The following is a 22,777-nucleotide window of genomic DNA, read 5'->3' on the forward strand; positions in this document are numbered from 1 at the left end:
TGAATGTGTTGTCCCAGTCGAAGTGGTGTCCTTCCTCATCTGTATGTTAGGATACTAATGAGAGCAGGTCATGTTGTTTTGTGGCTAGTAGATGTTCATGTATCCTGGTGGCTAGTTTTCTGCCTGTTTGTCCAATGTAGTGTTTGTTGCAGTCCTTGCACAGTATTTTGTAAATGACATTAATTTTGCTTATTGTCTGTATAGGGTCTTTCAAGTTCATTAGCTGCTGTTTCAGTGTGTTGGTGGGTTTGTGGGCTACCATGATGCCAAGGGGTCTGAGTAGTCTGGCAGTCATTTCGAAGATGTCTTTAATGTCGGGGAGAGTGGCTAGGGGTTCTGGACGTGTTTTGTCTGCATGTTTGGGTTTGTTGCTGAGAAATTGGCAAACTGTGTCCATTTGATACCTGTTCTTTTTGAATACGCTATGTAGGTGATTTTCCTCTACTCTACGTAGTTCATCTGTGCTGCAGTGTGTGGTGGCTTGTTGGAATAATGTTCTGATGCAGCTCAGTTTGTGGATGCTGGCATGATTGCTTCTGCAGTTCAATATTTGGGCCATAAGTGTTGTTTTTCTGAAGACGCTGGTTTGAAGTTCCCCATCGGCTGTTCACTCTACTGAGACATCTAGAAATGGCAGTTTGTTGTTGTTTTCCTCTTCTTTAGTGAATTTTATGCCAGTAAGGATATTATTGACTGAAGATGTTACCTAGTGTGATGACGAAACGTCGGAAAATGAATCTTGTAACTCAGCAGAGATGAAGGGCTTCTACCCGAAACGTTGATTTTCCTGCTCCTCGAATGCGGTCTGACTTGCTGTGCTTTTCCAGTACCATTCTAATCTTGACTCTGATCTCCAGCATCTGCAGTCCTTACTTTCGCCTTCCAGCTCAGCAAGCAAACCAACATCCAGAACCTCAACCTGAGCGACAACTCTTCTCAAAACTCCCCTTCTCTTCCTTTCACAACAACAAGGTCACCATGGTCCTCACTTACCACCTCACTAGCATCCAAAAAAACCATTCGCCACCACTTCTGCCACCTCCAGCCGGACATATTCCCCTCCCCTTCCTTGTCAGCCTTCCACAGGGACAATCTCTCCGGGACACACTGGTCTACACCTCCTCCACCCTAAACCTCGGTGGCAACCTTCTCATGCAATCTCAGAAGGCGTAACACCTGCTCATTTACTTCCCTCCTCATTATCCAAGGATACAGACACACCTTCCAGGTGAGTCAGTGATTTATCTGCACTTCACTCAATGTACTCACAATGTGGTCTCTACAGTGGAGAGACAAAATGCAGACTGGGTGACCACTTTGCAGAACACCTATGATATGTTTTCAAAACAACCTAGAGTTTCCTGTTGCCTACCACTTTAATAAACCATTGTGCTCCCAGCCAACATCTCTATCTCTGGCTTGCTGCAGTGCTCCAGCAAATCTCCATGCAAGCTAGAAGAGCAGCATCTCATTTTCCACTTGTAGATCCTGCAGCCTTTGGGACTCAACATCAAATTTAATAATTTTAGGGCCCCAAGCACCTTCTCCCACATCCTTATCCCAATCAATCCTGAAGAAGAATCACTGGATCAAAAACGTTAACTCTGCTTTCTCTCCACAATTGCTGCCAGGCCAGCTGAGTTTTCCCAGCAATTTCTGCTTTTGTTTTTGATTTCCAGCATTTGCAGTTCTTTGGGTTTTTTTGAAATTTTGTTTTGATATTTGAGTGAAGATAATTCCAATTGTCCTCCATATATGTGCTTTTCTTTGTAATAAGCTTATGTTCTGTTGTCAAATAACATCTACAGCCTTGTTTGAAGTTGTTTCAGTGATGAATGATCTTATTAACTAACTACAAAATTAAATATATGGTTTAGTAAGCCAGGTTTCATTACAGGAAATAACCATCCAGTGTTAAATGAGCCAAGCCCATATCATCTTAGTTTTTACGAAAGAAGATAATGAGGATTGTATCACTACATGACAGATGTGAAAGAATGATGATTGTTTATACACAATCAACGGGGGCTTTATTGTAAGAAATTAATAAAGATAAAAACTGAAAAAATTCCAAAGATGTGGATTCCAAAATACTGGAGGAGTGTTATATATTAAAATTTTCACATTACCTTTGGAAATGGAAATTGGGCCAATGGATCAGAGGGTGACAACTTGCAATCATTAAGCAAAAAGCATACGCCAGAAAAAGGCAAAAAACTTAACTATTATCAAGCCTTCTTGTTATTCTACTCACGCTTATGTCACGAATACTCAAAATACCCCCCTAGATTTTGATTTATACTTTATCATTTATATGTCCTCCAGTATAGTCTTTCTGCTAGGGACTTGCACCAGAAGGGGGGAAGGAAAATCAGTTGCTTCTGCAACACTTAGTGTAGTAACAGTGGCAATGGCTTGCGGCTACTGAACCTTCTACTCTTGGGAATCCGTGAATGGAAGATTCCACTTGTTCTCTGGCCTTTCTGCTGCCTGATTAAGAACCTCCAGTCAGAGGGAACCCTAGTGCAAGAGCTATAATGAAAGCTTTCTTGAAAGTCATTCCAAATAAATGCCCATCTGATTTTTCAAAAGCCTTTAGTTTTCTCTTTCTTAATTTCCATGTATTTATAAGTACTGTAAGGATGTTTGTCCTTGAAAGCTAGTTTTCCTGAGGTACGTAAGAGAAATTTGGGTTTCATAACAAGACAGAATTTTGTAAATACTTAGAAGTGCTATAAGATTTCTGATTAAAAATGTAAGGCATGTTCCATAATTTACCAGAAAAATCTGAATTTCTTTGAATTATTTCAAGGATTTTGAAAAAAAAATTGCCAGTTTAAAGAATTAATCCTGTGGCATCTCTTACCCTACTCTGAAGTTTCTGAACTTCTGCTGCATGTAGTTTTTCAACTTCTTCAAATTTCTTTCTTTCAGCATCTTGATGCTTAACAAATTCTATTTCCCTGAAAAAAAGTTTCCGGAGAGTTTTCAGGTTCACTAAATCATATTCAGATCACAAAACTAGATTTTTAAAAGTTTAATTTCTTACTTCTGCTGGTAATCTTTAATTAGTTTCTTGGCTTTATTATATTTCTTCTCTAAGGCCTGGTATTGGCTTTGGGTCTCTTTTAAATGTTCGTTGACTGTATGACACAGGGACTGTGCCTCAATCCAGTAGCTCTCCAACTTCAACATTCTTTCTTTGTTCTCTTCAATGCTCTGCTGGAGTTGTGTTTTCTCCATTTCCCATTGAACCTTCTCATTCTCTGCTAATTGAAGCTGGAAAATATAAATATATGACTTTAACCCAATGCAAAACTTATAAAAACAAAGTACTTATGAAAGTAATTTGTCAACTTCAATTTTACATCAAATTTGTAAGAAAATATATACTTTTCTATCAGTTCTAATTGGACAGTATTAACATAAGTACACATGTCAAACGAAGGTGAAGCAGTGTTGGTACAGAGCTATGCGTAGGCCAACAGCTAATCCCTCAGTCTCGGGTATTTTGTAGTTGTTGTGGGTATGTTTGCCAAGCTAGGAAGTTGGTTTGAAGTTGGTTTGCAGGTGTTTCATCCCCTTTCTAGGTGACATCCTCAGTGCTCTGGAGCTTCCTGTGAAGCGCTGCTGTACTGTGTCATTTGAAATTTATTTGATTTCGTTCCCACTGTTTCCAGTTGCTGGTTCCAGTTGTTCGTTGCAGTGGTTGGCATATTGGTTCATCATGTGCAGGGCAAATGTGGTGAACAAGATTCCTTGCAAGGACAGTACGAAACACTATATAGGACAAACAGGCAGACAACTAACGATCCTGAACATCAACTAGCCAGTAAACGTCACGACCAGCTGTCCCTGATAGCTATACATACAGACAACAAGGATCACAAATTCAACTGGGACAACACAACAATAATAGGATACGTCAAACAAAGCCAGAGAATTTCTAGAAGCATGGCACCCATCCATGGATTCCATCAAAATACACATCACCTGGACCCAATATACCAACCACTGCAACAAGCAACCAGAAGCAGCAGAAATAAAATCAAATAAATTCAACCGACAGTGCAGCAACATTCCACAGGAAGCTCCAGAGCACTGAGGATGTCACCTAGAAAAAGGACAAAATGGCTGCAAACCAACTTCCCAGCTTGGCAAACATACCCACAACAACTGCAACTGGCACCTGAGCTACATATCTTTACACAAACCTTGAACACCTTGGGTATTTTAATTGGGGCAAGTTGAAAGGAACCCAAGATAATCAGGAAAAGTTGAAGGGAACCAGACTGTTTACAACAATTAAAATAGTGGAATAAAATGGAATGCAGAAAATATTCAGGTCAGAAGACCACCTCAATAGGGAGAGAAAGAGTTAGGGTTTCATACAGGCAAAAATGTGAACATAGAAACCAGAAGCAGAAGTAGGCCATTCAACCCCTCAAGCCATTCTGTAAGATCAATGCTAATCTGACTGTAACCTCAAACCTACATTTTCTCCAACCCCCCCCCCCGTAACCTTTCAACCCTTTACTTGAAAACCTACCTATTTCTACCTTAAAAATATACCACGACTCTGTTTTCAACACCTTTTCAAGAAGAGTGTTCCAAAAATTCAGGATTGTTTGAACAATCTCTGTTTTACGTGGGTGGCTCCTGATTTTTAAAACATAACCCTTATTTCTAGATTGTCCTATAACGGATAATATCCTCTACACAGCTACCTTGTCAGGACCCTTCAGAACCTTTTGCTTCAATCAATTCACCTCTTACTCTTCTGAACTACGTGGCTACAAGCCTAGCCTGCTCAACTTTTGTTCCTTATTTAAGTTTAGCAGTGAAGAGTCTAGAAGGAGTAAAATGGCAGGAAAAGGATGGAGGAAAAGAATCAGCAGAGAAGATTAAGAAGTGACCTTGGAGCAGAGAAGTTTAAGAAGTGACCTCATTGAGGTGTTCAAAATTGTGAACAATTTTAGTAGGGGAAAGATGGATATTCTGTTTTGACTTGTTGGTATGTTATTAACTGGAAGTCAAGATTGCCAGAACATAGCTAGGAGTGAAGTGAGGAGAAATTTCTTTACTCAGTGAGTTGTTAGGATTTGGAATGCACTGCCTGGGAGGGTGTTGGAGGTAAAGGCTTCAAAAGAGCGATGGATATATATTTAGAAGTGATTAATTTAGAGGGTAACAGATGGTGCTGGAGAATGGGATCAGCTGGGCAGCTCTTTTGGGAGACACTACAGACAAAAGGGGTCAAATGGCGTCCTTCTATATTGTAAAATTCTATTATTGTAAAAATGAAAGTGATGGCAGTGTCTGGAGTGGTAGCCTTGAGATTTGACAACTTTAAGGAGTATCAGAGGTCACAGCTGGTTTAGTGAATGAAGCTAGACCCTGCCATTTTCTTTACTTGTAAAGTTGCAGTCAAATAGTTCTGTCAATTGAGTTTTTGAAAAACAGAAACATTATTTGGAATTGCAGAACAAAACACATTTTTTTCCAAACTATTTTGTCTTGCACTTATCAGGCCAATTCATAAGAAATACCAACCTCAAGGAAAACTAACATTTATATTGCATCACATGAGAAATTTTACAAAGGGACTGGAATAGTCATCCTTAACAAGTGTAACACTGCAGTTTTGATCAGAGTCGTGCTGGAAAAGCACGGCAGGTCAGGCAGCATCCGAGGAGCAGGAAAATTGACGTTTCGAGTAAAAGCCCTTCATTAGGAATAGAGCTCTATGAAGGGCTTTTGCCCGAAACGTCAATTTTCCTGCTCCTCGGATGCTGCCTGACCTGTTGTGCTTTTCCAGCACCACTCTGATCTAAACTCTGGTTTCCAGCAGCTGCAGTCCTCACTTTTGCCAAGTGTAACACTGCATGCAATTTTTAATGATGGTTCTAAATACAGATGCTTGTACAGCTTTCAGGAAGCTAAAAGCACTTGCTGAACCTTTATCAGAGCGACATGTTGCCAGATAACTTAGGTGATACAGTGCATCCTTACAGCTCGTTCTATCCAGACTAATGTGCTGTCCAAGACATGTAAAACTGATATTCCTTTACCCTAACTTATCTATGATCATGAACTGTCCATATAGTTGAATGAATAACTACAAAATGTTCTAACCACATTTCCCACATACACATTGAAGGATTCCCTCACATTCATGAAGGCCATACAGGATTTGTACATCATTCGTATTTGATTTGATTTATTAATTGTCACATGTATTTTGTCAGTATTGTATAATGTTGTATAGTAATGCAGTGTCCATCTGCTCATTTGACATTGTTAGCTTATTCACCAATGTACCAATCAAGTAAACCACAGACATTTGAACTGCAGCACCATTTCATGGAAATCTACACAAGCTATCATCGTGTGAATTAGTATTCATTAAGTTATGAACATAGCAACTCATGCATTTGAGTTCCATTTTAATATCATGCATGTCCAAACATCATGTATGTACGTGGTTACAGGGGGGTCAGGACTGGCAGTTAAACCTCCAAGGATTTTCAACTTATCGAAAAGACAGGGAGGTGGGCAGAGGGGGTGGGGTTGCCTTGTTAGTTAAGAACAAAATTAAATCTATGGCACTGAATGACATAGCGTCGGATGATGTGGAGTCTGTATGGGTGGAATTGAGGAACCACAAAAGTAAAAAAAAAAAATAATTGGAGCTGTGTACAGACCTCCTAACAGTGGTCAGGACCAGGGATGCAACATGTACCAGGAAATAGAGAAGGCATGTCAGAAAGGCAAGGTCACAGTGATCATGGGAGACTTCAAAATGCAGGTGGACTGGGTAAATAATGTTGCCAGTGGATCCAAAGAAGGAATTCATGGAATGCTTACGGGATGGCTTTTTGGAACAGCTTGTCATGGACCCCACAAGGGAGCAGGCTATTCTAGACCTAGTGCTTTGTAATGAACCAGAGTTTATAAAAGATCTTAAAGTAAGGGAACCCTTAGGAAGCAGAGATCATAATATGGTAGAGTTCAGTCTGCAGTTTGAAAGAGAGAAGGGAAAATCGGATTAAATGGTGTTACAGTTAAATAAAGGTAATTATTTGGACATAAGAGAGGAACTGACAAAAATAGACTGGAAGCAGAGCCTAGCGGGGAAGACAGTAGAGCAATAAGTACAGATTACATTGCCATGGCATCCTAGCTAGATGCAGTTTTTGCAAATATCTTTGTGCCCATGAGAAATATGTCTTCAACTGAAATAAAACCTAACCCTATGCATCTTTCCAATATGACAATAATATGTTAGTTATATTTGAGTCCATAGCTACACCTAGTTCAACTCAAAGCAGTGACAGCCATTTTCTGGTTTTTTCCCAGAGTAGTGCTTTAACTGATCAAAAATGTCAAAAATGAACACTTCAGAGATGGTTCATAATCTATCCACAAAAAAAATGCTGCTTTGTAGCAATATTAGAACTGATCCTTTGTAACTGGCTTTTCAAGGCTTTTTCAAAAAATACTGAACTGAACAAATTATTTAATTAGGTGCTTACTGAGAAAAAAAAAGTAACAAATGTACTCTAAAGTATTAAAAAATCATTTTATAGCCCCTTACCTTAGTTTTCAATTTCTGAATTTCAGCTTCAGTAACAGAATGCTTAATCTGTAACTAGATGAATTAAAAAAAAAGGTCAGGGAGTTCTGCAAAATATATGAACAGCTTCTAATATGATGAAAAAAACTTATTTAACAGTCAATGTCATTCTCATACTACAGTATACAATATATTCTACCTCACAACAGCTCTCAATTAAAGCCAAACCATTTTCTTTCTCTTCATGCATTTTCTTTGAAAGATATCAGTTAAATTTAGAGCATAATAGCAATGAGAAAGTCAAAAGTAATTATGTACTGAGAGGTCCGGTATTTTCCAGGTTGTAATGTTTTCTCCAGTAAACTTGAACAGTCTCAACTGTAATCATAATGTTTACTCTTGATGTACTAAAAGTAGGTATCTACAGTGTACAAGAACTCACACACATCATTTCAATAAACCATTCTATAGTGAAACAAGAAAACTTGTTAAAACTTAAAACAAAAGTAAAGCTCAATTTTAGATGTAGAAGTCATCACTCTTCACTAAAGGCAATAGTCCACATACCATGGATAAAATCATGCAATAGAATGAAAAAAGAGTGGTACCTAACAATTTGAGGACTCTTCCAATCAAAAGCTAATATGCCCTTTCTTTACTATATCCCTTAGAAATGTACCTTCACATTCAGTTAATATGACTGAAAGCAAAATACCAGTTTGACTTTCAGCAATAAAACATTTTAAGTCTATTACCTTGTGATGGAAACTATTTCACTACGATAACTTAATTAATAATCATATTATTGACAAAGACATGTATAACAATCACTTCTGCGTTGGAACTGGATAAATACTTCAAGGGAAAAATTAGGAAGGACTGTTTACAGAAGTACAATTGAAGCATTATAATGAATTAAAACACATTCTTATTTGCTATATTTTTGGTTCAATGTCCCAACACTGACTTTGAATTACTGGCCAAGTGATAAAGAGCTCTGCTAATTCCAAAATGGAAACTACAATTACTAATGTAAAATTACATAAATTTGTTAAAGAAACATAGTAAATTCAATATTTCCGAAAGAAAAAAACTCAATCTAATCGCAAAACTTCACAACGCAATCAATTTACAGCATTAATACATGGAGCCACATTGAAGTCTGTGGATATATGAAGGCCTATTAATCAAACAGGTGAGTACAACTGAGAAAATCCATTGTTAATATTATTGCAAAGAACAGAAGCCAATAATTACAGCATGTTGAGTATACCTTTCTTTGAAGAATATTTATAACTATAAATAAAGGTGAATAATCCTAACTCAATAATTGTACTTCTAATGTCAACTTACACACTTTCATATTTCTCCACAAAAGAATGAAAATCCATTTCACAAGTCACTTTGACTCAAGTAAATGAAGCTCGATTCTACCAAACTGCATGCCATCTTAATAGTTGAACATAAGTAGTCATACTGGGAACAGTTTGTAAGTTCCAAGTCATTTTGGAACCTAGGAGTAGCCCTTGCCTGAAACTAGCTCTTGTATCTGCGACTAAAATAATTAGACAGAATACCTCGTGAACAAATCTCTGGACATGCCAGCTGATAACAAAACAATGATAAATGATATTTGTATATCAGGGTGTGCAGAGGTTATCTCTCAAAAGATACCAACGTTTGGAGCAAACATCAAAATTTAGCAAAAAATTTAACTCAACAAAATGCAATTGGTAATTTTCGAATTAATGATGGCCAGAACAATGGTGGTTTCAAAACAACCTGCACAGGCAGGAAATTTCCAAGCAGAAAAGAAATTATCTGCCCTCAAGTTGAAGTAGTTTAAAAGGCTGTATCATTAAGGGTAAGTAGCTGCCTTAAGTAGTTAACAGTCTGGGGTACAAAATATTTCATAACTCATCATTTAGAAGATTTGATCAAAATATTACAAATGCAAGCAACATGATTGATCAAAAACAAAAGCCTCAGCTGCATGAAGTACCAAATGAATTGCAGCATCAAAGACAACCACACTACCAGTTAGTTAGTATAATTGACGACTCTTCAATGACTTAAATCAGTTCCTCCTTGACCCTTATCATGAGGATGTGCTTATATTAAGTATTAGAATTTGATTTATACGTATGCATAGAATTGTTTTTTGAAAGGACACTTTTCATCAACAAAGGACACACGTATTAAACAGCAGTTAATTTGCACCCGTGATGTTACATTTCACCCCATAGAATCACAAAGTTTCAAGAGATCCAAAAAAAACCCTTCACATCTCAATAAGTGGATTAGGGCTCATTCAGGAATTAATGGCTGGGGCATTAAAAATTAGCTACCTTAGCACAAAGAACAGTACACTAAAATTAACGTCATTTTAAAAATCACACCTGATTTCTTTGAACTGCTATTGACCATGTGGGGGATTGTCATGTGACCTAGTTGGATTTGAGATTGCAGACGTTGATATAGGGCAGCAGAGGTGGTTACCTCCTCCAAGCCTCCCTGAGAAGACTGCTCCAGAAATCTGAGAACCCTGGCTTGAAAACCACAAAAAAAACCTCTTGCACAAAGAAACTTTCTTCAAAAGAAGATTTAAATCTAACAACAGTGCTTTCAGGAGATGAGGAATTAACAGCAACTATAGCAAAGTAACCAATTCTGAGAACCAACGTATCCTGATGTAGCCAGCAGAACTTACTGAAATTTAGCTTTTTAATCCGTATCTTGTTTGGTCAAATGTAGCATCTGAAACTTTTAGTTTTTGCATGCTAGGGGAGTGTGCGTGTTTGCTCATATTATGGGAAGCAGGATCTGTTTATACATTTTTAACATCTTCATTATTTTTCCCAGGATGGATTTTAGCAATAAATCTACACTCTTGTGTATTTAGATTAGGAATATTGTCTGGTCTTAATTCTTACAAATGGCAGATAGTCAAGCACACAGTGAATTGGCAATCCAGCCTTCATTTAAAATTCAAAACCTCTGCTGCAAGCATAATGGAAAAAAAAATGAAAGTCAATCCGCTACTGTTAATAGATTTTGTTAATAGATTGTTCAGTGAATTATATCTATTGAAGAGACAGATGAAATCTAGAAGTGAACAATCAAACTTCAGAAAAAATATGCATGTGCTCTCACAAGATAAATGAACTGAAGCAGAGAAGATGAACTAACTTCACACAATGTAGTGTAGTGTCTCCGAACATGTACATCTGAATTCAGTTTATTGACATCATTGAGTCTCTGGACCCAATTTGAAACCCACTTGGAATGTTGACAAAATATGCACATTTTTACTATAATTTAATCTTTAAAAATGTGCAAGCTGTTCAAAAGGTTTACATGGGGAAAAATATTTAGCAGACTAAGAATTTGAATTAACTGATGACAGCGCTATAATTAAAATATTTATTTTGACTGCTACCAAATCTGAAGCCAGCAACTAAATTCCCTGGGGAGATGCGATGGGACGAGGCAGAGAATTTGGCAAGTGAAAGGCAGCAGGTCTGTACATTCATGTCGACAGGAGGAAATTAAATCTCCAAATTAGGCTGAGATCCCAAAATCATTCCATTCTGTTCTGGGTTTCTGCATGGTGGAATTGAACAAGATCAAGTAAAGCTCCTTAGATCTGTTGTGAAAGTAATTAAGATAGTTAAGATGCCAATTAAGAACTGTCTTGACCCCCATTCTAGGGCTCCTGTTTCTTGACCTGTCAGAAATTCACTAGAATTAATGAGGCAATGCACAGTGACAAGTGTCTGTTTAGTGAAACTGACAAATGGGGCAAGTTTTGATCAGTAAAGTTTAAGTGCTTAGCCATGTTCAGATACATGGCTACTGTCAAGCTATACCTTCTCATAGACAATACCTCTGGTAAGGTTCCAATTGGTAGGCTGTTCTGGAAGATTAGATTGCATGGAATTCAGGGGAAGCTGGCAAATTGGATACACAATTGGCTTGATGGTAGGAAGCAGAGGGTAATAGTGGAAGGATGCTTGTCAGTGTGGAGGCCTGTGACTAGTAGTGTACCTCAAGGGTCGGTGCTAGGCCCATTGCTATTTGTTACTTACATATGATTTGGATGAGAATGTACAAGGCATGATAAGTCAGTTTGCAGATGACACTAAAATAGGCAGTATTGTGGACAGTGAAAAAGGTTATGGAAATTGCAGCAGGACCTTGATCAGTTGGACAAGTGGGCTGAGAAATGGCAAATGGAGTTTAATATAGATAAGTGTGAGGTCTTATATTTTGGAAAATCAAATCAAGCTGAGTTTCATGGTGAACGGTAGGGCTTTAAGGAGTGTAGTAGGAACAGCGGGACATTGGAGTTCAGGTGCATAGTTCTCTGAAAGTGGAATCATAGGTGGAAGGCTTTTGGCATTCTGGCTTTCATCAGTCAGGGCATGAGTATTGTAGTTGGGAAGTTATATTGCAGTTGGACAGGTTGTTGGTGAGGCCGCACTTGTGAGTATTGTGTTCAGTTTGGGTCATTTTGCTATAGAGAGAATGTTATTAAACGGGAAAGAGTGCAGAAAAAAATTACAAGGATAATGCCAGGACTCAAGGGGCTGAGTTAAATGGAGAGGTTGGACAAGTTAGAACATTTTTCTTTAGAGCTTAAGAGACTGAGGGAGGAATTTTATACAGGCGTACAAGATCACGAGAGATTTGTTTAGGGTGAATGCACTCAGTCTTTTTTCCCCAGAGTTAGAGAATCAAAGACTAGAGGGCATCAGTTTAAAGTTAGGGTGGATAAAATAAAAAGGAACCTGAGGGGTAACCTTTTTACACAGAGCATGGTACGCATATGGAATGAGCTGTCAGTGGAAGTGTTTAAGGCAAGTACATCAACAATATTTCCAAGGCATTTTGACAAACACATAGATAGGAAAGGGTTAGAAGGATATGGGCCAAGTGTAGCCAAATGGAGTTGGAGAGGACGGACAGTTTTGGGCCGAAGTGCCTGTCTTCATACTGTGGACTCTATGACTTTGTTTGACAGCTGATTGCTAACACTTTGCTGCTGCCACCTTAGACGTAGTTTTAATCAACCAGTTCAGATGTGACACTGATGAAACTTATGGAGCTGCACCTTTCATTTCTAATGAGGCGAGAAAACAGAAACAACTACATTGATTTAAACACCAGGAACAGCAGCAGCAAAACCCAATGGTATCAGTTGCTTCTAATGTGCATGACTCTCCACAGGGCAAAGAAGCTTGTGCCAAGATGCAGTTGGAAAGAGGCAATACCTACCCCTTCTCAAAAACAAACAACAAAGGGTCCACAGAACTTTGAACATAATTGAGAAGGAGACTGCAGGACAGGGGTAATAAGTTTAGTGATGTCACTGCAATAATAATCGAGTTCCAGTCATGAAATCTGCAACATGAATAAATGCTTGAAAATGCAAAAGTTAAATATTGCTAAAAGGAGACTACAAGTTGTCAGATCCAGGACACAAGAAAAAAAACTTGAAAAAAAGAGACAGCACTTTTTACAGAATCAGAAGAGAATGCTGACTGGTTGGGCTATTGACAATGAACTGCAACAAGAACAGTTAATCATCAATTTAAATGTTAACACCAGGCAGGTAGTTTTGGACTGGTCAAGGTATTGTCATGGGGATGCAGTACTTCAGCTATCTTCATGGCCGCTTTTCTTGAAAAAGAGGAAAAAGTATCCAGAAATTCTTTTTGCCTACATTAAACAGGATGGAGAATATTTATATGTGTAGCTTCTAGCATATGCAAATTAATCACACTGCAGGTTTGGCTGATGACCTTATTCAAGTGTAACTCTCAGTATCGCCCAGATTGCTTAATAAATTATTTCCAATGGCAGAATCATACATAATAATCAAAATAATATTTTTCTACAATTCAAGAGCTGATACCTTAGGAGGCTCTGGAACAGGATGTCCTTGCCAATGGAGCACAAGAGGATGCAATGCCAATGGCTAATAATGATGAGGAGGTGCAAGTGTTAGATGGGGGGTGGACAAAGTTAAAAATCACACAACACCAGGTAATAGTCCAACAGGTTTATTTGGAAGTACTAGCTTTCGGAGCACTGCTCCTTCTTCAGGTAGCTAGTGAGGCAGGATCATAAGACATAGAATTTAGAGCACAAGGTCATAGTGTCACGCAACTGATACAATACATTGAATAAACCTACATTGCTGTTAAGTCTCTCATCTTTTAGAATGAATTGCAGGTTTTGATTCATTAAAATATAAATCCCAGAACTTCTTTCAAGTCACATTTCCAAAATAACTTAAGGTTTTATTTTTTAAAAAAATGACATATCAGTTCAGACAATGCATTAAAGGTGTGAGATTAGAGTCTATCTGTATTCCAGTCTTGACTCAAGTTGGTTCTATTTCCAAATTGGGAATTTATAAAATGTCACGTGTGTGTGAGTGAGAGTGCAAGTACGTGCATATGCATGAATGTTACGAAGTAAAAGCCTATGAGAGGGTGTGTACGTGGATATGAGTCACACGCACACCCTCTCACAGGCTTATACTCCGTCACATTCATGCATTCACTCTACCAAGTGCGCGCGTGCGCACACACAAACACACACATACTTTCTCTCCCTCACATGCATGCGCACACATATGTAAGTCTATGGGGTGTATTTGTATATGCAGATACATTCTATGTTGCTTAAAAAGCACACATTCTGCAGGCAGTCAATATAGACAGTCAATCCATGTGACATTTTATAAATTCCTACTTTGGAAATAGAACTAGTCTAACTCAAGATTGGAATACAGACTCTAACCTCACATCTTTAATGCATTGTCTGAGCTGAGATGTCACTTTTTTAAAAACCTTAAATTATTTTGGGAGTGTAACTTGAAAGAAGTTCTGGGATATACATATCAAAGAATTGAAACCTGCAACCCACTCTAAAAGATGAGAGACTTAACAGCAATGTAGGTTTGTTCAATATATCGTATCAGTTGCATGACACTATGATTTTGTGCTATAAAGAGTGTGACTTATGATCCTGCCCCACTAGCTACCAGATGAAGGAGCAGCATTCTGAAAGCTAGTATTTCCAAATAAACCTATTGGACTATAACCTGGTGTTGTGTGATTTTTAACAATGGCTAATAAGACAGCCATCTTTGGAGAGCCTTCCTTCAAAACAAGCTCACACCGAGGTTTCTGCCTGTTGTCAAAAGACAGAGGAGAGAGAGATGCATGTGTTCATAATGATTTATGCAAACAGGATTTCACAACAACATTTACAGAAGATGACTGAGAGACCTGGGTGTAATGAGGAGGACAAATGGGAATGCTGGCTCTTCAGATGGAAATGCGACATGGCTGCAGATAGAATAAGTGGAGCTGCAAAGTGCATTGTTCTCAGGAGTACTCTGCAGGATGATGCTGTGGTGAGTGTAGCTTGATACCAGAAAGTGTTATGCTACTCAACTGTTAACACACTGCTGCAGTCCTGAATTCTCTTGCTGCAGTTCTGAGAGCCATCCTACTGCTCACATGCTGATCCAATACCACCTACATCTCCTTATTTGGAGAAGTTACCTTCTTCTGCCCATTTCTGGGGAAGGTTAACTCACAGCAGGCTCTCCAATCCGATAGCAAAACTTCCAAACTGTGAAACATCCAGGAAACACAGTCTTCTCAGGTCTCTTCTCAATTCCTTTGGACCTTTTGAGACTGCAGCAACAAAGTGCTGGTGATTTCATGTCACCTATATTGTGTGCTCTTTAATAGGAAGTCCTTCAATGGCTAAGTGCATAAAACTCCACCACATCCTTTATGGAGCAATTGAAAGTGGAAACAAAATATCAGCAAAGTGGTAGAATCCAAAGCTTACTTTTACTTGATTTTGACAAGCTATAAACCAAAAGACCAAACTGATTTGGTGAAGTAAATTTAAAATAATTTTGAGATTGATATCTTTCTATTTCTCAAGTAAACAACTTTACCAAACCTGTGATATATGTTTACAAGATAATGTTATCGCAGCAATAAGCTCTAACTAATCTAGTGTGATTGACTTTCGCAATGCCTAAATTCATGTGAAACACATGGCACTTCTAAATAATTGCACTTCTGTTCAGACAGTAATGGAGAAGGACCACTTGGAGAGCTTTAGTATTTGTCCTGGAAGTTTAAGGGCTGAGAACCCAATACTGAAACCATCTGTATTGATTTTTTTTATATATTAAATATAATCTTGGGAGGGTAACTCAGAAGCAGTTTAGGCAAATTCCAAAGTGCAACCACAGTTTATGGTTATATAAATAAAAAAGATATTCCATGCAGATATGCATGTTTTCAGAGTAAGTTTCAACAGGCAAAGGTAAAAGGCAATGCATAATTATGGTATAATTCTCTGCAGTTACTGAAATACAAATTAACAATTCACAGGTGATATAAAGTACAAATAATTTCTTGCAAAGCAACGTAAAGGTAGTACTAGTGCTTACAATAAATAATTAAAAAGGAAAGACAATAAAACAAAGGACATAATATATATTCATGTACACTTGTTTCTAATCTGTGACAAAAAATGTTTGTCGATATTCAAACCTTTGCTTATTAGATAAAGTTGATTATTTTCTGCACATATGTACATCCAGAGGGATTGTATACAACAAGCCTCTGATGAAATTACTTAAAAAAACTTTTGGAAGTACTTTTAAAAAACATTCATATTTATTCGTTAAAGTAACTCCATCAAAAGTTTTAATTTAATTCTGCTTTGTTGATTTTCCTCATGTTTGACTACCTTTTGACTGGCTGGCTATACAAACATATTCCTGGTTACCTCTTTGAATTTGTGAGCAATCTTGTTGGCGTCCACCTCTGTAGGAGAAAGCATATCATCGGTTTCAGGCAGGTCAAACACTTCAATCGCCATTTCACCACCAGTGAGAACTGAGCCCATTTCGTCATCCTCCTCATCAGTGGCATATTCTCCTGTCTTAACATCAAATTATATTTTTGCAAATATGAATACTTAAGTTAGCATATATAAAATTCTTAGAGTTTATAAAAGACAGGCTTTAGGATGGAAACAAAATGTACATTTGTTTAGCTTTGTGTCTCAATGTGCACAACAACCAAATATCATTTTAGTGTACAATACTCAGTCTTAATCTAAAACGTATTACTTTAATTTCAGGTCTTAGTAATATTTCAAAAAGGAAATAAAGAATACTATAATTATTACAGCTACAACACAATTTTGGCAAATTACATTGAATAAATGCTGCACTTTCCTTCTAGTTGTTACCAAGTAATTAATTACAACAACTGAAATGGATTTGTAAATGAAATAGACTGTTCAAGAGTTAAAGAAAGAAACAGAAGATAAATCACAGGTTATGATGTATGTATTTTCACAAACAGAAAAAATCATTCAATGCAAAACATCAATTTTGAAAATTTATAAAATAATGAGTATGTAAGGCCTGATGAGAACATAGCATTCCTTTTTAGTTTAAATAAGCTCAAATGTACTTGTGCAATTTGCCTTTGAAACATGGTATTTTTCATTTCACATACTCATGAATTGAATTTGCACAAATAGTGTATGGAAGATTTCATTTTTTGCACAATGGAATTTCAATCACAACTTTTATTTGTAGAAAACTACTTTTTTCTGTGAGTCACCAACTGAAAAGGCAGTTATCATTTTTGTTAGGAATTTAGCAGTTTGCCTGTTATAACACTATGTTTTTTTTCTCTGAAGGACCTTCCAAAAAATACTATTCCTCAGAGGGATTGTTCTTTCTTCTCTTTTGTAAAGAATAATATTCGATTCTCTAAGAATCGATCATTTCTCTCTTTAAAAAAAAGTGATATCTTTTCTGGTGTCTTCTGAGTCAAAGAGTTCCAAACTCTCAAAAACATTGTATGTTCTGAAAGAGTGACCCCTAATTTTAGAGCAAAGCATCCTAGTTTTAGAATGGCCCACAAGACAAAACGTTCTTGCCATGTTCACCCCGTCAAGACTATTCAGAATCTTATACACATCAATCAAGTCATCAATCCAGTAGTAATGGGAAACAAACAAAAAGCAGAGGAACTGAACAAGTACTTTGCATCAGTCTTCACAGTGGAAGACATGAATAACATCCCAAAAATTCAAGAGAGGCGGGAGGCAGAGGTGAGTTTGGTGGCCATGGAGAATGCTAGAAAAATGAAAAGTCTGAAGGTGAATAAATCACCTGGACCAGATGGACTACACTCCAGAGCTCTGAAGGAGATAGCTGAAGAGATAGAGGAGTGTTGGTGGTTATCTTTCAGGAATCACTGGAGTCAGGGAGGGTCCCAGAGGGTAGGAATGTAACCCTCCTGTTTAAGAAAGGGGTGAGGCAAAAGATGGAAATTACAGGCCAATTAGCCTGGCCTAGGCCATTGATAAAATTTTGGAGTCCATTGTTAAGGATGAGATTTCTGAATACTTGGAAGTGCATGATAAAATAAGGTAAAGTCAGCATGGTTTCATCAAGGGGAGGTCATTTTTGACAAATCTGTTAAAGAGAATTCTTTTGAGGAGGTAATGAGTGGATTAGACAAAGGAGAGCCAATGTATGTGATCTACCTGAACTTCCAGAAGGCCTTTGACAAGGTGCCACACAGGAGACTGCTGAGTAAGATAGCAGCCTATGCTATTAGAGGCAAGATACTAGCATGGATAGAAGATTGGCTGCTTAGCAGAAAGCAGAGAGTGGGGATGAAAGGATCCTTTCGCAGGATGGCAGCTGGTGGCTCATAGGGTCAGTGTTGGGACCACAAGATATCACTCTATACATTAACAACGTAGATGAAGGAACTGAGGGCATTCTGGCTAAGTTTGTAGATGATGCAAAGATAGGAGGAGAGACAGATAATATTGAGGAGACGGGGAGGCTGTAGAAGGATTTAGACAGATTAGAAGGATTCAGTCGAGTGGGCAGAAAAGAGGCAGATGGAATATAATATGGAAAAATGTGAGGTTATGCACTTTCATAGGAAAAATAGAGGCATAGATAATTTTCTAAATGGGGAGAAAATTCAGAAATCTGAAGTACAAAGGAACTTGGGAGTTCTACTCCTGGACTCTCTTAAGATTAACTTACAGGTTGAGTCAACAGTTAGGAAGGCAAATGCAATGTTGGCATTTATTTCGAGAGGACTAGAATATTAAAGCAGGGATGTACTTCTTAAGTTTTATAAATCTCTGGTCAGACCACATGTAGAGTATTGTGAGCAATTTCAGATCCCATACCTGAGAAGGATGTACTGGCTCTGGAGTGAATGCATGTGAATGATCCCACAAATGAAAGGTTTAACATATAAGGAATGTTTGAGTTCTCTGAGTCTATACTCGATGGAGTTTAGAAGGATTTAGTGGGGTGGGGGAATATAATTGAAGCTTACAGAATACTAAGTGGCCTGGATAGAATGGACATTAGGAAGATGTTTCCATTAGCAGAAGAGACTAAGACCCTACGGCATAGCCTTAAGAGTAAAATGAAGACTCTTTAGAACAGAGATGAGGAGAAACTTCTTCAGTCAGAGTGGTGAATCTATGGAAATCACTGCCACATAAGACTGTGGAGACCAGGTCATTGAGTATATTTAAGATAGAGATAGATAGATTCTTGATTGTTAAGGGGATGAAAAATAACAGGGAGAAGGCAGGAGAATGAGGTTGAGACACTTATCAGCCATGATTGAATGGTGAATCAGACTCGACGGGTCGAATAGCCTAATTTCTGCTTCTATGTCTTATGGCCTAACCATTACTCTTCCAAACTCCATGGTAACAAGCCCAGCCTGTCCAACTTATCCTCATCAGACATCCAACTCATTCCAAAATTAATCTAGCTAACATTTTCTTAAGTGGCTCAAACTCAACTATATCTCTCCTTAATGAGATGAGAACTACACATAATATTTGAGATGTGAGCTGACCCTGTATAACTGAAGCACAACATTCTTCTCCTTACGTTCAATTCCTTTTGTAATAAACAGTAGCTTTCTTGATAAAGTGCTGTACTTCCTTCCTAACTAATTGTGACTTATGGACGAGAATACGCCATTTCACTGAGAAATTCTACAGTTATTCGCAGAGTATGGGAGCTCTTTCCTGAAATCTTGATCTCAGTTGAAGTTTCTGGGATAAACACAGAAAGTGTTAGAGAAATCCAGCAAATCTAGCAGCATCTGTAGAAAGAAAAACAAAGTTAACATTTCGAGTTACATTTCAGTTCTGAAGAAGTCAAGAGACTTGAAAAGTTAATTCCGTTTTTCTTTCTCCACACTTTATCAGTTCTGCTATATTTCTTCAGCACTTTGTTTTTGTTTTACATCTCTGGCATCTGCAGTATTTTGCTTTAGTTTGAGAGGTATTGGGAACTTGATACAACTTACAAATATCAGCATTTCTGTTAATTTCGTAAAACATGAAGAAGTAGACTATAACCAGTTCTAAATTGAGTGGGATAAAGATTGGACATTTATCATCTATCTATAGTTGTCAACTATTCAGTAACATTGCATCTGGAGTACAGTGCTCAGTTCTGGGCATGGGACTTGAGGAACATCAAATGGATTAAACATACTTATGCAAAGTTAGGTTTTTAAAACTAATGTTTTCAGTAAAAAGATGAAGTTAAGATTGACTTTGATACAAAAATATTTTTACTTCAAACATGGTTGTTTCAACTAAAACATCAGTTTTAAAATAATACATACGGTCAAGGTGGAAGCAGCATCCACAACAGAATTATTGGGACTCACCTTGGGGTAATGTCAACAAACTAAAACTTGAAGAACAAACCTTTTCAACAATGACACAGGCAAGCTGTATTTAGATTTTTTAAAAGGATTGATTACTAAAATAACTTGATACCTTGACCATTCTTCATATTTATCTGCCCTTCATGACTTTTCATGTCTCCTCCATAAATTTGTGGCTCTGGGATAAGGCTCTGCCACAACAAATATAGAATATTTTTTAACTCAGCACCTGAGTTCAAATGGCCCTACAAAGTTCAAGTCTCCCTCATGTGAAAGTCATGTCCAGATACCAAAGTTCCTTTACTGGTGAAAATATGAATTGGAAACGGAGGTGGAACTTTCAGCTCTATCATGTCGACCATTTTAAAAGCTCCATGAAAATATGACTGATTGGTTATCTTTTTCTTTCTTCTCACCCCAAAAAGGAAGTGGTAGCATTCACTGATCCACAATTGAGTCAGCAACAAGGCACAGTTCAAGAGTTTGACAGAATTCTCTCTACGTGCCATCCATACGCTTGAACATTCACTCTCTTCACCACTGATCCAAGGTAGCAAACATTTGTACCAACAAGATGCACTGTACTAATTCATCAAAGTTCCTCCAAATCCACCTTCCAAACCCACAGCCTTTAACACTTAGACAAAGGCTGTGGATGCATACAGGATCACCAAGATCCCCCCCCCCAGGTCACACACCATCCTAATTTGTAACTATATGACTATTCCTTCACTGTCATTGGGTCAAAGTCAACGAAGCCCCTTCCTAACAGCACTGTGGATTACACTATGCCCTCAAGGGCTGCAGCAGTTCGTCATCCTCACCTTCTTCAGGGCAGTTACAAATAGGGACTAAATGCTGATCTACCCAGTGACAACCACATTTCATAAACAAATATCAACAATGCTGCTTAGGAAAAGGTAAGGGAATGATTGTGGGATAGGAAAGTCAGCTGATAGCTTCTAGCCCTTAATCTAAACTTTGAGACAGGAGAATTGTGCTGAATCAGCATTTGTGAGTGCCCAACAGGCAAGACCTCAATTTTCACCGTTCTTCCCATGACCACTCATGGTGATGAACGAGTACCCAAGACATGGATTATTTTAAATTAAATTAAATTAAATTAAAGTTTGCTCAAGAAGATTATCCTTGTATCTGTATCCTGTTTGTATATGCATTATTTATTACTGTAGTCTGATCTGATCTGTGAATTACTGCTACCTGAACTTCAAATTAATATAAATTCTTCCTGCTGCATTTGGCAAGTAAACACAGAACTAAATATGATAAATTTAACATTTTACTGTTGTAATGAAATGTGGCATCTTATGTGATTGTATATATTATACTTTGGTTCTTAAATGTTTGGGCTTCACCCTGGAAAAAAGTAGGATCAACTTGAACATGAGATTTATCAAAAATTCTGTTTTTTTTAAAGCCAGAAGTCATGCGGTTGAATGGCCTCTACTCATCTTTTAACATACAGAGCAGCTTTGTTTGTTAACTAGGTTTTCAGTTGCACTTAAAAATGACATCAAAGACTGTTCTGCAATTTTTCTGATCTCAACCAGAGTCAGTAATAGCATCTATCACTTAAGGAATCAAATCACAGGATTATAAGATGATTATTAGAGGAAAAGTTTTACCATTATATTCTTTTCAATGAAATGTTGTGAAAATACCAATATGAATAACAATAAAAGGATTTTGTAAATGCAAGTTAACACCGAAACAGAATCAGCAAAACAGTTTACAGAGGCATAATCATACAAAAATGAACAAAGTCAAAGAACGATTTTTAAAGTGTTTGGCCAAGCAGATGAGTTTTAAAGGAAGGACTTAAAAGAAGAGAAGGAAGTGTTTGAAGAGGGAATTCTAAAACATTGGCAGTTTAAGGCATGCCTTCTAATGGTAAGATGAAAGATGTGAAGTTTAAGAACAGAGATTTCTAAGAGAGATTGTATGGCTGCAGAAGAATGCTAAGAGAGTCAAGGACATGAAAGAACTAAACATCAAAAGTAAAATTTTAAATTGGGAATCGAGAATCCAGTAAATGGGAACCAGGTTAGCAAACAAAACTGCTGTAGGGATAGACGACAAAAAAAAAGATAAGGATCACCAGGTGTTTACAGAGGATGTAGGGTGGAAGGAACAGTAAGTCAAGAATGTATCCGAAATGTATGGTCCAGTTTCAGCAGAAACAGCAGATGAGGCTGCAGAAATTTAAGTAAGCAGTGATCGTAATGAAGAAGATATGGAATTGAAGGCTCAGCTCAGGACTACATAGGACACCTGCAGGCTTCAAACAGCCTTGTTTTGCCTTGGACAATGCCCAAAGAAACAGATGAAATTGCTGCAAAAAAGTACATTGTATGTGACAACTGAGAAATACAACATATTTGGT

General features: G+C 37.6%; 1 protein-coding gene across 6 annotated transcripts in view; it reads right to left on the reverse strand.

Annotated features, from left to right (window-relative positions):
- Positions 1-22,777, reverse strand: part of ppp1r9a (protein phosphatase 1, regulatory subunit 9A) — a 425,367-nt gene that overhangs the window by 203,565 nt on the left and 199,025 nt on the right. For 5 of the 6 annotated variants that reach the window (XM_060824768.1, XM_060824766.1, XM_060824767.1 and 2 more), the window contains exons 6-9: positions 16,409-16,564; positions 7,598-7,651; positions 3,050-3,279; positions 2,867-2,963 (exon numbers count right to left, since the gene is read on the reverse strand). In XM_060824768.1, coding sequence (XP_060680751.1) covers positions 2,867-2,963; positions 3,050-3,279; positions 7,598-7,651; positions 16,409-16,564 — 537 coding nt within the window. The remainder of the gene's footprint in view (positions 1-2,866; positions 2,964-3,049; positions 3,280-7,597; positions 7,652-16,408; positions 16,565-22,777) is intronic. The other variant, XM_060824770.1, reaches the window with a different exon arrangement.

The sequence above is a fragment of the Hemiscyllium ocellatum genome, chromosome 5 (assembly GCF_020745735.1).
Source record: "Hemiscyllium ocellatum isolate sHemOce1 chromosome 5, sHemOce1.pat.X.cur, whole genome shotgun sequence".
Taxonomy (NCBI): Eukaryota; Metazoa; Chordata; class Chondrichthyes; order Orectolobiformes; family Hemiscylliidae; genus Hemiscyllium; species Hemiscyllium ocellatum.